The sequence below is a fragment of the Prunus mume genome, linkage group LG4 (assembly GCF_029339155.1).
Source record: "Prunus mume cultivar Tortuosa linkage group LG4, ASM2933915v1, whole genome shotgun sequence".
NCBI classification, from domain to species: Eukaryota; Viridiplantae; Streptophyta; class Magnoliopsida; order Rosales; family Rosaceae; genus Prunus; species Prunus mume.
Window position 1 is genome coordinate 25,352,713 of NC_142701.1, and position 14,211 is coordinate 25,366,923.

Consider the following 14,211-nt stretch of genomic DNA (forward strand, 5'->3'; position numbering starts at 1 on the left):
CCTCATCCAAAAGAGTACGTGGGCAAATTCCATTGGCCAAAGATTGAAGTAATATTAAAAAACCAAGCTTTTTTTTTTTTTTCCTGGAGAAAAGCTAGTGGAGCATATCAAGCCAACTGGAAATTAAGAAAGTGTGCGTGGACAAAATTCTAGTAGTGGCTAGAAATCAAGCATATAATTTCCAAATTTGATACTAATTTTTCTTTCTGTTTTGGGAAGTAATAAAGTAGTGGAGCACATCAAGCCAACTGGAAGGGTAGAGATTTTCCAACTTGGTCTTCTCCAATGAGAAAAGAGATGAAGATATCAGAAAGATAAGGACCCTTTGAACCAAACCTATACAAATACCCACCACCGTCTCTTCTTCCCAAAGAAAACAAGCACTCGCCCTCTCACATTGTCTGAGAGACTGAAGATTTTCACAAACAATTCATTTTTCTTCAAATGGCTTCTTCAACAATGGCTCTCTCCTCCCCTTCTCTTGCTGGCCAAGCTGTCAAGCTCGGTTCCTCTGTTTCTAACATTGTTGGTGAGGGCCGAGTTACCATGCGCAAAACCGCATCCAAGCCCAAAAATGTTTCATCCGGCAGCCCGTGGTACGGCCCTGACCGTGTCAAATACTTGGGTCCGTTCTCTGGTGAGGCCCCCTCTTACCTCACTGGAGAATTCCCCGGCGATTACGGTTGGGACACTGCTGGTCTCTCAGCTGACCCTGAGACCTTTGCCAAGAACCGTGAGCTTGAGGTCATCCACTCAAGATGGGCCATGCTCGGCGCTTTGGGCTGTGTTTTCCCCGAACTCTTGTCCCGTAACGGAGTCAAGTTCGGCGAAGCTGTTTGGTTCAAGGCTGGGGCCCAAATCTTCAGTGAGGGTGGTCTAGACTACTTGGGAAACCCAAGCTTAGTCCATGCCCAAAGCATTTTGGCAATTTGGGCCACACAAGTTGTCTTGATGGGTGCAGTTGAAGGGTACAGAATTGCTGGTGGTCCTCTTGGTGAGGTGACAGACCCATTGTACCCAGGTGGGAGCTTTGACCCATTGGGTCTTGCTGAGGATCCAGAGGCTTTCGCTGAGCTGAAGGTGAAGGAGCTGAAGAATGGAAGACTGGCCATGTTTTCTATGTTTGGGTTCTTTGTGCAGGCCATTGTTACAGGGAAGGGACCAATCGAGAACTTAGCTGACCACTTGGCTGACCCTGTTAACAACAATGCCTGGGCATACGCCACAAACTTTGTTCCCGGCAAGTGAGCCTGAGGTTGAGAGAGGAGTGTGTTTTTCCTAATGGTTTTGGCAATTGGCAATTGTGCTTAATTATGTTGATGAAATTGGATTAGACTGTAATTCTAGTGGTCATCAAGATCTGAAAGGATAAGTTATCAACCTTGCTCTAGATTACCTCTCATTTAATCTACTTGTTTTGTTGACAAGTTCACCCGGCTCTCAATTCACTGATATTCATCTTACTTCTAACTGTAGTACGAGTTATCTCTTACCAGACCCAATCTGTGAGATTTAATTAAAATGCTATGTGACATATTATGATCAACAAAGTATATATTAATGTTACCAATGACCATTTGGACTAATCACATATGAGTGTTTAAAAAAAATGTAAATCTTCACTCAAATCTCATTGATGACAATTGTAGTATATATATCATTTTTATATAAAAAATCGAACGTAAAGATGGAAGTGACATGTGGATAGATGCAGAGGCGAAGCCATGTAGGGAAACAATATATTAGGTTCTTTTTGTCTACAAAATTAACCATTAAACTTCTTAATCACTCTTCTACTTTCAATAAATCTACTAGGTTATGTTACGATATTTGCACTAAAAACTCCTAATTTTTTCTCTTCTCTTTCTCTTCCTCTTTTGTTTAACTTAAGCTTAAGCTTTGTGATTTTTTTTTCCCTTCCTTTTTACATGTATGAGTAGGGTACTTTAATATTGGGATTTATGAACTTTTTTGTATTTATTCTCTCTGTTGGAATATAAATTATTAACGGATGAGTCTTTAATAGTGTAGATGATGAGATTATATTCAATTATTTTATAATATGAAATTAAATACAATTATGATTGTAATAAACGAATAAATTATTAATCAATATGAAATGATATTATGAAGTGAGCTAAACCGAGTAATTAGTATCGTATTAACTTACTAACCAGTTAGCTTTTGAGCGCTTCTATTTGAATTATTTTATAAATTTTTTTGAAGGGCCTCTAATACAAAATCCGACTCCGTCACTGGATAGAAGAATAATAATATTATTAACTACTGACTTACAAACTCTTTGCCTAAATAAATAGTTATGCTACGATCGGCTTTGTTATTAGAGATGATAATGCTCATGCTGTGCTGGCTGGTGCTAAGAAGTTTGGTCGCAATTCTATTATTGTGGTGGAATGTTTGGCGCTTAGAGATGGCTTGGCTTATGTTGTTTCCAATGGTTGGTCCAAACTCTTGGTTCATGGAAATTCTAAGCTTGTTATTGACTCCGTTTTGAAGCGATGCTCCACTTCCTCATGCATTAATCAGCTTGTCCAATATATTCTACATCTCACAACATTCTGTGATCAAGTCTCCTTCTCTCATGTCTTTCATGAAGTCAATGAGGTTGCAGATGCTTTTGCTTCCCTTGGTCATTCACTTTAGCCTTGGAAGTTGTGGGAGAGTGGTCTCCCTCTTTCTATTGGTTCTTCTTTTTATTTGGACCTATTTGGGCTTGCATGCCCTAAAGGGTCGCGTCTTTATTAGTTTCCTTTCTCGCATTAAAAAAATAGTTATGTTAGTGGACATTTTAGGTTGGATTAAATATATGTGAATGTCAGTAGGGTATAGCTCACTTGGTAGATCTTCCATCTCTACTTATATGAGCAAAAATTCGAAATCTCCAAATACCTAATAAATATTTGTGTAAACTCCCCTCTCTAATAATTTATTACCAAATATATATATATATATGTGTGTGTGTGTGAGGGACGGTGAGAATTTGTCCATCTGAAAGTGAAAACGGAAGGGTGGGCCATGACATACAGAGTAGTAAGTAACAATAAACAATTGAAAAGTATAGGAATTAGAGGGAGAGTGTCTTGTCATTTCTGGATTCATGTGAAGAACTATTGTGGATAACAACACAACCAATTGTCTGTTGTGTTATAAATTATCATCCTTAGATTCTCTCTCATCGAAAGAGTATGTGGCCATTTTCTATTGGCTACGGAGATCAACGGATATATTTTCTTCTTCCTTGCATGTCTTGAGACCAAACTAGTGGAACACATCAAGCCACCTAGAAATGAAGACGTTTCTCACCACCACAAACAGTACTGATTAAATTCAATTGGCTTAGAGCTCATTCGAAGCATGTAATAATATCCAAAACAGATTTTTAAATTTTCCTTTTTCTTTCTGTTGTTTGGAAGTAAAGTAGTGGAGCATATCAAGCCAACTGGAAAAGCATCAAAGCTCGAACGAAGAGATCCGTCTTGAAAATCCTTGAACATCATTTTCACCAATCAGAAAAGAGATGAAGATATCACAAAGATAAGGACCCCATGCCCTCTCAAACCTATACATACACCCACCAACGTCTCTACCAAAACAACAACAACAGGCACCCGGCCTTCCCACATTGTCTAAGAGAGACTGAAATACTCAGTAGTCAATACACTTCTATTTTTCTCAAATGGCTTCTTCAACAATGGCTCTCTCCTCCCCTTCTCTTGCTGGCCAAGCTGTCAAGCTTGGTTCCTCTGTTTCTAACATTGTTGGTGAGGGCCGAGTTACCATGCGCAAAACCGCATCCAAGTCCAAAAATGTTTCATCCGGCAGCCCGTGGTACGGCCCTGACCGTGTCAAATACTTGGGCCCGTTCTCTGGCGAGGCCCCTTCTTATCTCACTGGAGAATTCCCCGGCGATTACGGTTGGGACACTGCTGGGCTCTCAGCTGACCCTGAGACCTTTGCCAAGAACCGTGAGCTTGAAGTTATCCATTCAAGATGGGCCATGCTCGGTGCCCTGGGCTGCGTTTTCCCTGAACTCTTGTCCCGTAACGGGGTCAAGTTCGGTGAGGCTGTATGGTTCAAGGCTGGAGCCCAGATATTCAGTGAGGGTGGGCTAGACTACTTGGGAAACCCAAGCTTAGTCCATGCCCAAAGCATTTTGGCAATTTGGGCCACACAAGTTATCTTGATGGGTGCAGTGGAAGGTTATAGAGTTGCAGGTGGGCCTCTCGGAGAGATCACTGACCCATTATATCCAGGTGGGAGCTTTGACCCATTAGGCCTTGCAGAGGATCCAGAGGCTTTCGCTGAGCTGAAGGTGAAGGAGCTGAAGAATGGAAGACTGGCCATGTTTTCCATGTTTGGTTTCTTTGTGCAGGCCATTGTTACAGGAAAGGGACCAATTGAGAACTTGGCTGACCACTTGGCTGACCCTGTTAACAACAATGCTTGGTCATATGCCACAAACTTTGTTCCTGGAAAGTGAGGCTGAGAACTTGAGAGAGAGAAGCAGATTTGTAATAATTGTTGTGGAACAGGATTTCTGTTAATGTAGTTATTTTTATGAAACTTACTTGGGTGTCAGCAGTGCAAAAGAATACATCAACAATTTCTTGGAGTAAAAATTTGCATATGAATAGATTCACCTTACTTATAAAGCTCAATTTGCTTACATTACTGAAGTGAATCAGAATTACGATGCACTGCAAGAAATGGGAAGAACCTCATTGGCATTTGTTTTCATCCAGAAAATGCTGATAAAACTCATCTTGTCGTGGAAAAAACAAAAGCAAGGACTGGAATTTAGAGGCAAAGCAAACGTGCATGCTAATCGCATTGGAGAAGAGAGAGGACGCTTCAAAAATCAACCCAACTGACATGCATATGACTCATGAGCATCTATATAAGAGAAAGTAACAGGGAGAAGGCAGCAGATGAACCAACAGACCAAATTCTGCAGCAGTCTGCAGAACTTCAGATGTCCAATTATCTGCATTGTTTTATTTCTGTAGTTTCTAATAATGAAGATTATAGAACTTCCATTTAATTAAGAGTGTCATATCTCATACAATACAACCATCACATTCATTCTAAGATGTAACTTGATTTCGATTTTCCGAATCCGTATAGGCAAATGCTACATTGTGCATAAAATGTGAGAGAAACTAAAATTGCTCCACATCAATCCATGTGCAAAGCTGCTAGATTCATATTATTATTTTTAAATGAAGTGGCTTAAAATTTACTCAATTTAGTTGAAAAGGGGACCGAAGAAGTAGGAGAGAAAGAGCTCAAATGCCTCAATCTGAGCTTGAATGATTGGATTCATAATGGCAAAGCAAACATTTTTGTTTCAAGTGCAAGCTATCACAGGATGAATGATTTAGTAGAAAATGGTGAGTAAAAGATATAACCTTCCCTTATACTAGGTAGCATTCAAGATGCAAACAAAGCTATAAATTATCAGAAATGCACATGCAAACATATGATACATACAGTTAATCCTATACTTTCTCAGTAAACTAAGTGATGGCCCTGTTAATCATTCCAGTAAAATAATACTTAATGTTAGCGCAAGTACACCTTCTCGTATATACATACGTAAATCTTTACTTTTTTAGAGAACGTCTTAAGTTCAAATATCATGTATTAAAGATGTTGAATAAATAAATGAAAATCAATTCTATCAAATAAAGAGTCATAACATATAAACATACCAACGTCACACTTTTCATTTTCCTCACCCCAAGAACCTTCCACTTCAAAACCCAAAGTTGCATAAAGGTGGGACAACTTTTACTATCATGTTACGTGGCCTTTCATTATACTAAAGTGTAAAATAGATATATGATTATGTTCCATGATAAAATAAAGAAGACCAAGGCATGGATAATGGGAGGGATGTGGGAGACAGATAATAAAAAAAAAACACTTGGAATATTTTCAGAAGGCCTCGTGCAAGCATCCAAGAAATGAGCATCTTATTGGAATGTAACAGGGAGGGACAGATATGGAAGAAAGCAGCAAATTGATTTAATAAAAAACTGAGACACTTTCATGGCTACAAGATCTTCATGTTTCCTTTGGGTTTATCCTAGAAGTGGGAATGTTAGTCAAATTTGGAGGTTCATATAAAGAAAATAGCATGTGAAAGAATATATACATTAGGATTTAGAATTGAGATGAGCTGGGCCTATAACTTAGGAGTTTGAGGCCTAGAAGGAGAGCTAGAGAATCAGAAGTGAGAGGAGTATTTTCTTCATCCAATAAATAAAACCAGCCAAGCATTGGTTATAGTCTTAAAGGTGGAGAAAATTTGTTATAGAGACCAGTTGTATATATTTGTGAGTCTATTATGTGATTTCGACACGTAATAAAAGAGATAAATATGTCATATCACCAGTTGTATATATTTAAAAGTCTATATCTCTTATTATGTGACTTCAACGTTTAACGAGAGAGACAAATTCATAAATATATAAAACTAGTGACACCAAGACGTCCAAATATGCCTTATTATCAGTTGTATATGTTCATGAATCTATTTATCTTATCACGTGACTTCAACACGTAATAAAAAAGATAAATTTACTCTATCATCAATTGCATGCATCTATGAGTCTATGTTTTCATCACGTAACTTCAATATTTATTCATTGAGAAATTCATGATTATATAGGACCACTGACAACAAGCTTGTTGTGGGCAATCCTTCCTTTTTATGAAGAGGCTAAAACCCATTACCAACAATATTTATAACATAAATAGGAGAAGCTACATATATGGTGAATTCCAGTTGTCTTATGCCCATCAACTGACAATCATAGTGGTGCCTACAACCTTGGCTTAAAGCTTCAAATTAGGCAACTGATGCAGGGGTATCTAATGAGCTGGCACAACAAAGACCCAAGACAAATGTTAGAAAGTCAAATAATCTTATCTTCTCACTTAGAATTATTATTGTTGATGCCCAAAAATAGAAAACTATTTGTAGATCCAACTTAGGGATGTGATGTTATCTTCGACCTTTAGAACTCTTGGGCAGACAAGGATTATCTGCAAGAAAAGAGCAACGGCAAGACTTTGGACACCGGTGTGGTGCTGATCGAAGGCTAGCTCTCCAATAATTAAGTTAGCTTACAGATGGAATGAATAGTAATTTTGACACAGTAAGGGCTAAGTAGCCGAATATAACTATTACCTCGCTTTTGGGGACTTGTACCCCTATTTATATATTCTTGGGAGGTGTGCACTTCGAGTTCAAATTGTATTTTGATGCTTGAGGGGCTACCACGTGTCCGTGCAAGAGATAGCTTGCAAGGCGCCTTCTTTAGTCAGATCGGCAAGTAGGCTGCCGATGGCTCACCTACTATTGATAGTTGTTTATAGACCTCAGTATTTTTACTGGGCTCAATGGGCTCCTTTTATGGGTCCCATGTTCCACATGTCGCAGAATGACTGGGCAATCAAATATGATATAAACAATTATCTTCAACACAATTGTTTTTACGCTCTCAATTAAGGGTGTCTTTGATCCTAGTCATTATTACTAACTTGGAGCGTAACGCCTTTAGTAGAGTTAAAAAAATTAGAAGTATAAGGTAAACCACGTATGTCCTCAACTACAAAAGGACCAATTGGAAATTTAGAAATAGTTTTGAATGCTAAAAGACAAAACACGTTGGGGTCAATTCGTGAATAAAGATAAATAGGCAATGCCGTTTTTACCATGCCAGATTACAATACCTTTAGGTCATTATTGATTTTTCGCATGTCATTTATGTCTTTTTTTTTTTTTGTTAATTACAGTTTAGTACTTTGTGGTTACACCCTTAAGACATGTTAGGCCCTATCTTTTTAATTTTAACAATCACATAACCTAGTCTTTTAAATTTGTTACAATTTGATTCTGCCGTTAAGGTTTCTGTCAGATTTTTCTATTAGTTGCCTAGTGGCACTGTGGGTTCCATATTTTTCACATTTTTTAATTTTAAATTGATTAAAATATGAATAAAATATTAAAAACCAAAAAAATTAAAAAATTTCTCTCTCTTTCTCTCTCTCTCTGCGTTATCTCGATGACACCACCACTTGCAAACTATACCACTCAATAACAAATAAAGCTGTCAACCAAATTAACATCCATAAATGCAAATCCCTCAATCCAGAAAACAACAAAATAAACAAACTAGTAAAATATCATAATGAGAACAAGACTCCCACTAGATTGCAGTATCAAAACTAGGAAATAATCCCATTCTCTCAACATGTCACATAAAAGCTTATGAAGATAAAACTTTGTGAACGAATCTGCAATCATATCTTGAGTTCTGATATAATCAAACCTGACTAGTTTGTTCGCCACCTACTCCCTCACTATTAAATATTTTCTGTCAATATGCTGAAGTCCAGACGACATCTTGTTGTTCATGCAGTGAAAAACAGCCGCAGTGTTATCATTATATATCTGTATTGGTCTAAAGATCGAGTCCACTACCTTAACGTCTTTAATAAAATTCCTTAGCCATACTACATGAGAAGTGGCTTCATAGCAAGTTATGTATTCTGCAAACATGGTTGAACTCGAAACACCAGTTGTGTAGCACTCTTCCAAGCAACAGTTGCTCCTGCCATCTTGAAAAGAAAACCTGAAGTAGAGATGTAATCATCCTCTGCTTTTCCAAGATTCAAATCAGCATAACCAACAAGCTCTAAATTTTCTACGTGTCTATAAATCAACATATAAGCCTTTGTTCTCTGTAGGTACCTCATAATCTTCTTTCCAGCTATCTAATGTTTCATTCCTAGATTTGACTGAAATCTCCCCATCTTGCTAATGCACAAAGCTAGGTCTGGCCTTGTACACACTTGTGCATACATAATACTTCAAACTAGAGAAGTGTATGGCTTGTTCCTCATCTCATCTTCTTCTTCTTTATTCTTGGGGCAATGCTCATTCTTTAAATCTCATTTAGCTAACAGAACTTTCTGTCCAGAACACATACTCATGTCAAAACACTTGAGTATCCTCTCAATGTATGTTTTGTGTGATAGGCCTAGAAGGCCTCGAGCTCGGTCTCTCTGAATTTCAATGCCCAACATAAAAACAGCTTCTCTCAAATCCTTCATCTCAAAATTATTTGAAAGTAGCTCCTTGGTGTCCTTTAGTAAATTGTGGTCATTTGTAGCCAAAAATATGTTGTCGACATACAACACCAGAAAAATAAATCGACTCCCACACTTCTTCGGATAAATGTACTGGTTAGCTATGTTCTCTTCAAAACTACAAGAGGAAACAGTTTAGTGAAATTTGAAATACCACCTCCTGCTTACTTGCTTCAATCCATAAATTGCCTTGCCAAGTTTGCAAACCATATGCTATTTTCCCTCCTTTGCAAACCCTTCAGGTTGTCTCATATAATTTTCTTTTTCGAGTTCACCATTCAGGAAGGTAGTTTTGACATCCATTTGATGCAAAAGTAGGTCACAATGCGCCACCAAGGCCATAATGATGCAAAAAGAATCTTTGGTGGAAACTGGAGAAATGTCTCAATGTAGTCAATTCCCTCCCTTTGGGAATCCTTTTGCTACCAATCTAACCTTAAATCTTTTGATTATTCCATCATTATCCTTCTTTGTTTTAAATACTCATTTTGAGCGTACCAATTTCTGGCTTTTGTGAGGTTCAACTAATTCTCATATTTGATTATTCTTCATGCTTTCGAGTTCATTCAACATCGCTTCCTTCCATTTGTCTGCATTTTGACTCTCCATAGCTTTTTTAAAACTTGTTGGATCAGCTTCATCTCCAATGTCAAAATCTGCTTCTTGTAAGTACACATAATCTAAATTTGTTGTAGATCTTCTTGGTTTGTCAAATCTCCTCAGTTGTACTGGTTCTTGTGGATTATCTAGCTCAGGATTCTCGACAGTTTGTTCTTGTGGTTCGACTGGTTCTTCAAACTGAGGACTTTCCAATACAATTTCACCTAAAAGAACCAAGGTTGTAACCTTTTGCTCAGCATTCTCAATCACAGCTACATCACCTTCTTCTTTAAAACAAAATCTTCATTCCTAGTAGCATTCTCCTCATACTCTATAAACTTTGCACAACCAGTCTTAATAAGTCGGGTACCAAAATTTGGACAGTAAAATCTAAAACCCTTTGACCTTATAGAATAACCTATAAAATGACAGCTAATCAAATTTTTTTTTTTTTTAGGATCGAGCTTCTTCTATTGAGAGTTATAGATTCTAGCTTCAGCCTTGCAACCCCATAGACTCTTAGGCAAATCATTTTTGAAATCATGCTACGAACCATATCCTTCAAAGTTCGATTTCTTCTCTCAACCACACCATTTTTTTGCGGAATTCCTAGCGTTATGTGCTGAGTAACTATTCCATTTTCTTGTAGATACTTAGTAAAAAGATCTGCACGTCTTCCTCCTTCATCAAACATCCATAATATTCACCCTTATGTCTTACCTCACAATATTGATCTTTTTTTCAAGTTGTCTTTCTACTTCAATTTGAACATTTCAAAAGCTTAAGACTTTTCTGCTATGAGATATAGATAACCAAAACGAGAATGACCGTCTATAAAGGTGATGAAATAGCGATTTCCATCAATTGTTTGATGAGAGAATGGTCCACAGATATCTATGTGGATGATCTCTAAAAGATCACTACTGCGAGTTGCACCTTTCTTCTTAGTCTTAGTGAGTTTTCATTTGACACATTCAATACAAATTTCATCATCACCGAAAGTCAATGATGGCAAGATTTGTTTCTTAACAAGAATTTTCATTCTTTCTTTTGAAATGTGCCCTAAACGTCTATGTCATAACCTAGTGGATGTCCCTTCACTTCTAATCTTTTTCTCACTCGATTTAGCTATTAAAACTTCACCATCTTTATTGTAATTGAGACAATATAATCCATCTTTATTGTCTTTGAATTCTGAGATTCAAAAACATCCTTATTGAATCAAAATCAAACCAAGTCTTAAAAATCTTGAAATAGAAATTAAATTTCTCTTTATTTAGAGTACTAAAACTACATCATCCAACTCTAAAATAAAAAATAAAAAAAATTCCTGAATCCAACTTAAAATCAACCATTCCAATAATATTTAATGAAAACAACAAGTAGCTATCTAAATCTCATTATGACAACGTGCCACCGCTGCCATGAAAGTGTTGTGTTGATACTCTTTTTGGGAGGGACAACTTAGAGAAGGGTATGATCTTCAGCAGGGAAGAAGGTGAGGACCTTCGGAGTTGGAAGAACCTGCAGAAGGTAAAAAGGAAGAAGCGGTTGTCAAGCTTTGGACACCGGTGTGTTGCCTGCTGAAGGCTCTTCGATACTTAAGTCAGTTATATGTGGTGATTTTGGTAGAGTAACAGTAAATGTGAGAAAATAGTTACCCTTTTTACTTTGGCATTGTTCCCTATTTATAGGGAAGTGAAAATGGGAGTTTTGAACAAAGTTCGATGTGGGACTTTGTGTAAGTTGTTGTGGTGAGCTTCGACGGTTGTGAGCTTCGGCAGGTGGCTGCCGCTTTGGAAGAATGTCTTCCATCAGCATGTCGGAAGGTGATGGTGTCAGTCACTTCCTAGGAATTTGTCTATGTGTCCCTTTAGGGTACTTCAGCAGGGGAAAATGCGTGTTTGCCTTGGTGCTAGTCTTTTTGACGCTGGATATGCTCAGTTGATTATGGTGTAAACAGTAGTCCACCAAGTTCATGGTCAAGAAGTAACTTATGGGTTGGTTACTTGTGAGATTTTGTATAATCATGACCGAGCATTCCTGATTCAGTTGGAGTCGCAGGGCATTCCCAAGTCCCCTAAGTTAGCAAGCTAGAAGTTGCATCAACCTTTGAAGGTATGGCCTAGGTACTAGGCTGAGCGAGAGTCGTATAGGTCTTGCCATTCGATTGGGGTTCTGGCTAGGAAAAAGAAGAATGTGTGAGCTTCCGGAACCTGTGTTAATTGGGTACCTGGGAGTTCGGCAAGAAGGCCGGGTCTGGGCTTTGTGAAGCTAGGCTGCTAGGGATTAGGCAAGATAAATTTGCTTTGATGTGAGCCATAGCCTGAGCATGGGCCTTGTCATTCGGCAAGGTCCAATGGTAATGATTTTTTAGGGCATAATTACCTTTGGCAGGGCTGAAGTGGCGTGGCCTAAGGCTGGGCTCTTGAAGCTTCGGCAGGGTTGATGTGTTGGGAGTATTTCGTTAGCCCTTTTTTCCTTCTTGTTTCTTCAAATTGTAGATGTCTGAAAGTTCTAGTAGAGAAAGTCATGACCCCCCTGCCTTTGGTAGGGAAGATACCAAAAGTAAGGAGCCGAGCCTGTATGTATGTTCTGAAGGTGAGAGTTCTCAGTCGGAGTTTATGGTAGAAGGTGTGATAGAGAGTAGGATGGTAGGGTTCAAGGGTAAGAGAGGGGAGCCATTAGTGGATTTTGGGTCAGCTGCGTATAGGGAGATGCAGAGGAATTACAGTGTTAAAGACTATGGCTGATCGGATTCTGGCCATGCCTCAGACACCAGAGGTGGGCTCTAGCAATCAGGCAAGACCATCGGGGTCTATGGAGGTAGTCGTGGCTTCAGCTTCAGAGGGATTGGAAGTACGGGTTGGTGTCCCCTTTCTAAGGAGGAATACACTTACAGAGGTAAAACTAGTGGAGAGTCGGACAGAGTTTAGTGTCCCACCCTCGGTGGGCTTAAGGTTACCTACTGCGGTTGATATTGTTAAATATCCTCCAGATGGATGTGTGCTTATTTTTACAGATATTTATAATCATGGCTTCGGACTACTGTTTCATCCATAGGAGCAGATGATGTTGGCCAAGTTGGGATATGCACCAGGGTAATATAATCCTAACTTCTGGATTCTTTTGCTTGGGGAATATATTATTTGGTGATTGGAAAGATTGGGAGAGCCGACTTTTGAGCAGTTCATGTAACTGTACTCGATCTCTAGGCAACAGGGAAACTTTAGATGGGTGCAAGCCAATTGCTGAAAGGCAAAGGAGAGAGGTTACTTTATTAGTCACTTGTCGTCTTCTCAAAAGTCTTGGAGGAACAAGTGGTGTCTGGCCTATGGTGACTGGGAGTGTCCGCCAGGGAAGACTGTCGCCAAACACATTCCTAGCCATTTCTAGTCTATAGGTCCTTGGTCCCAACCTTTAAGACTGGTTGTTGTTTTGTGTGTTTAACTTCTAGCATGCTTGTTTCCTTGTTTGTTTTTGCTGACGCAAGTGTGGAGATTTAAGTGAGAATATTTATGTTGCATGTTCGGTGAAGTGGGGGCCTATTTCAAAGGAGAATGAGGACAAAGTTGAGGGTGTGAGATCATTGCTATCGGAGACTGAGCCAGAGTATCAACACTTAGTCACACCGAAGAATTTGCTAGAGTCTGGACTCTTGCAGGGGAGTAAGTATTTGAGTTACTATTGTTGTTTGTCTTATTTTTCCTTTTTTGTGGTTGTGACTGACTTAGTTTTTGATGTGCAGTGGCATGTGTTGTAAAGGAATCGACGAAGGTGGTCATGACCATTGATGAAGCTGAAAAGAAGTGGCGGCTGAAGGCATCTCGGGCGAAAAAGGTTGAGAATAAGGGTGGCAAGCAGGCAACTGGGAAACACCCTCGAGATAATGATGATGGGCTTGTTGCCGAAGCTTTGGTGGGGAAGAGGAAGCCCACCAGAGTGTGATGAGGACGGGACCGAGGCTTCCACCCTTTAATCTACTAGCACCGCCGAAGCTTCCCTTTGGTATGAAATAGGTTTTTGCTGAGGGGATGGAGAGGGTTGACTTCTACAGGTTGTGTTGGTAGGAGAATGAGGTGAGTCTGGCCATGCACCGGCATGAGGTGCCCTTGGTCAACATCTTCCTAGAAGGCATCAAGAGTGAACCCAAGGCCTTGGCGAGGATGCAGACCTCCTCCTTTACAGAGCGAGCACAGAAGACGATCCTTACGTCTGCCTATGTAAGTTATGTTGTTCTCCTTAGCAGGGAATGGGTCAAGTGCCACTATCTCCCTATTAGTGGTGGCATCAAAAACCTCAACATGTGATTCAGGTTGGGGCGTAGGTTTCACATATTGCACTAGGAGATTCTTGTATCGAAGTTGTTTGCCTGTTTTGCGTTTACTCCTATGATGGAAGGGCAAAGTTCCCCACTGCCTTGAGAACCAT

General features: G+C 39.2%; 2 protein-coding genes and 1 pseudogene across 2 annotated transcripts; all 3 read left to right on the forward strand.

Annotated features, from left to right (window-relative positions):
• Positions 1-355: 355 nt before the first annotated feature.
• Positions 356-1,432, forward strand: LOC103328796 (chlorophyll a-b binding protein, chloroplastic). The gene has a single exon (XM_008231208.3). It carries the CDS (start codon positions 445-447, stop codon positions 1,246-1,248), a length of 804 nt encoding a protein of 267 aa, XP_008229430.1. The 5' UTR covers positions 356-444; the 3' UTR covers positions 1,249-1,432.
• Positions 1,433-3,539: 2,107 nt separating this feature from the next.
• On the forward strand, positions 3,540-4,640 carry LOC103328795 (chlorophyll a-b binding protein 40, chloroplastic). Its single transcript, XM_008231207.3, has one exon. It carries the CDS (start codon positions 3,698-3,700, stop codon positions 4,499-4,501), a length of 804 nt encoding a protein of 267 aa, XP_008229429.1. The 5' UTR covers positions 3,540-3,697; the 3' UTR covers positions 4,502-4,640.
• Positions 4,641-12,525: 7,885 nt separating this feature from the next.
• On the forward strand, positions 12,526-14,090 carry LOC148918283 (uncharacterized; annotated as a pseudogene).
• The last annotated feature ends 121 nt before the right edge of the window (positions 14,091-14,211 follow it).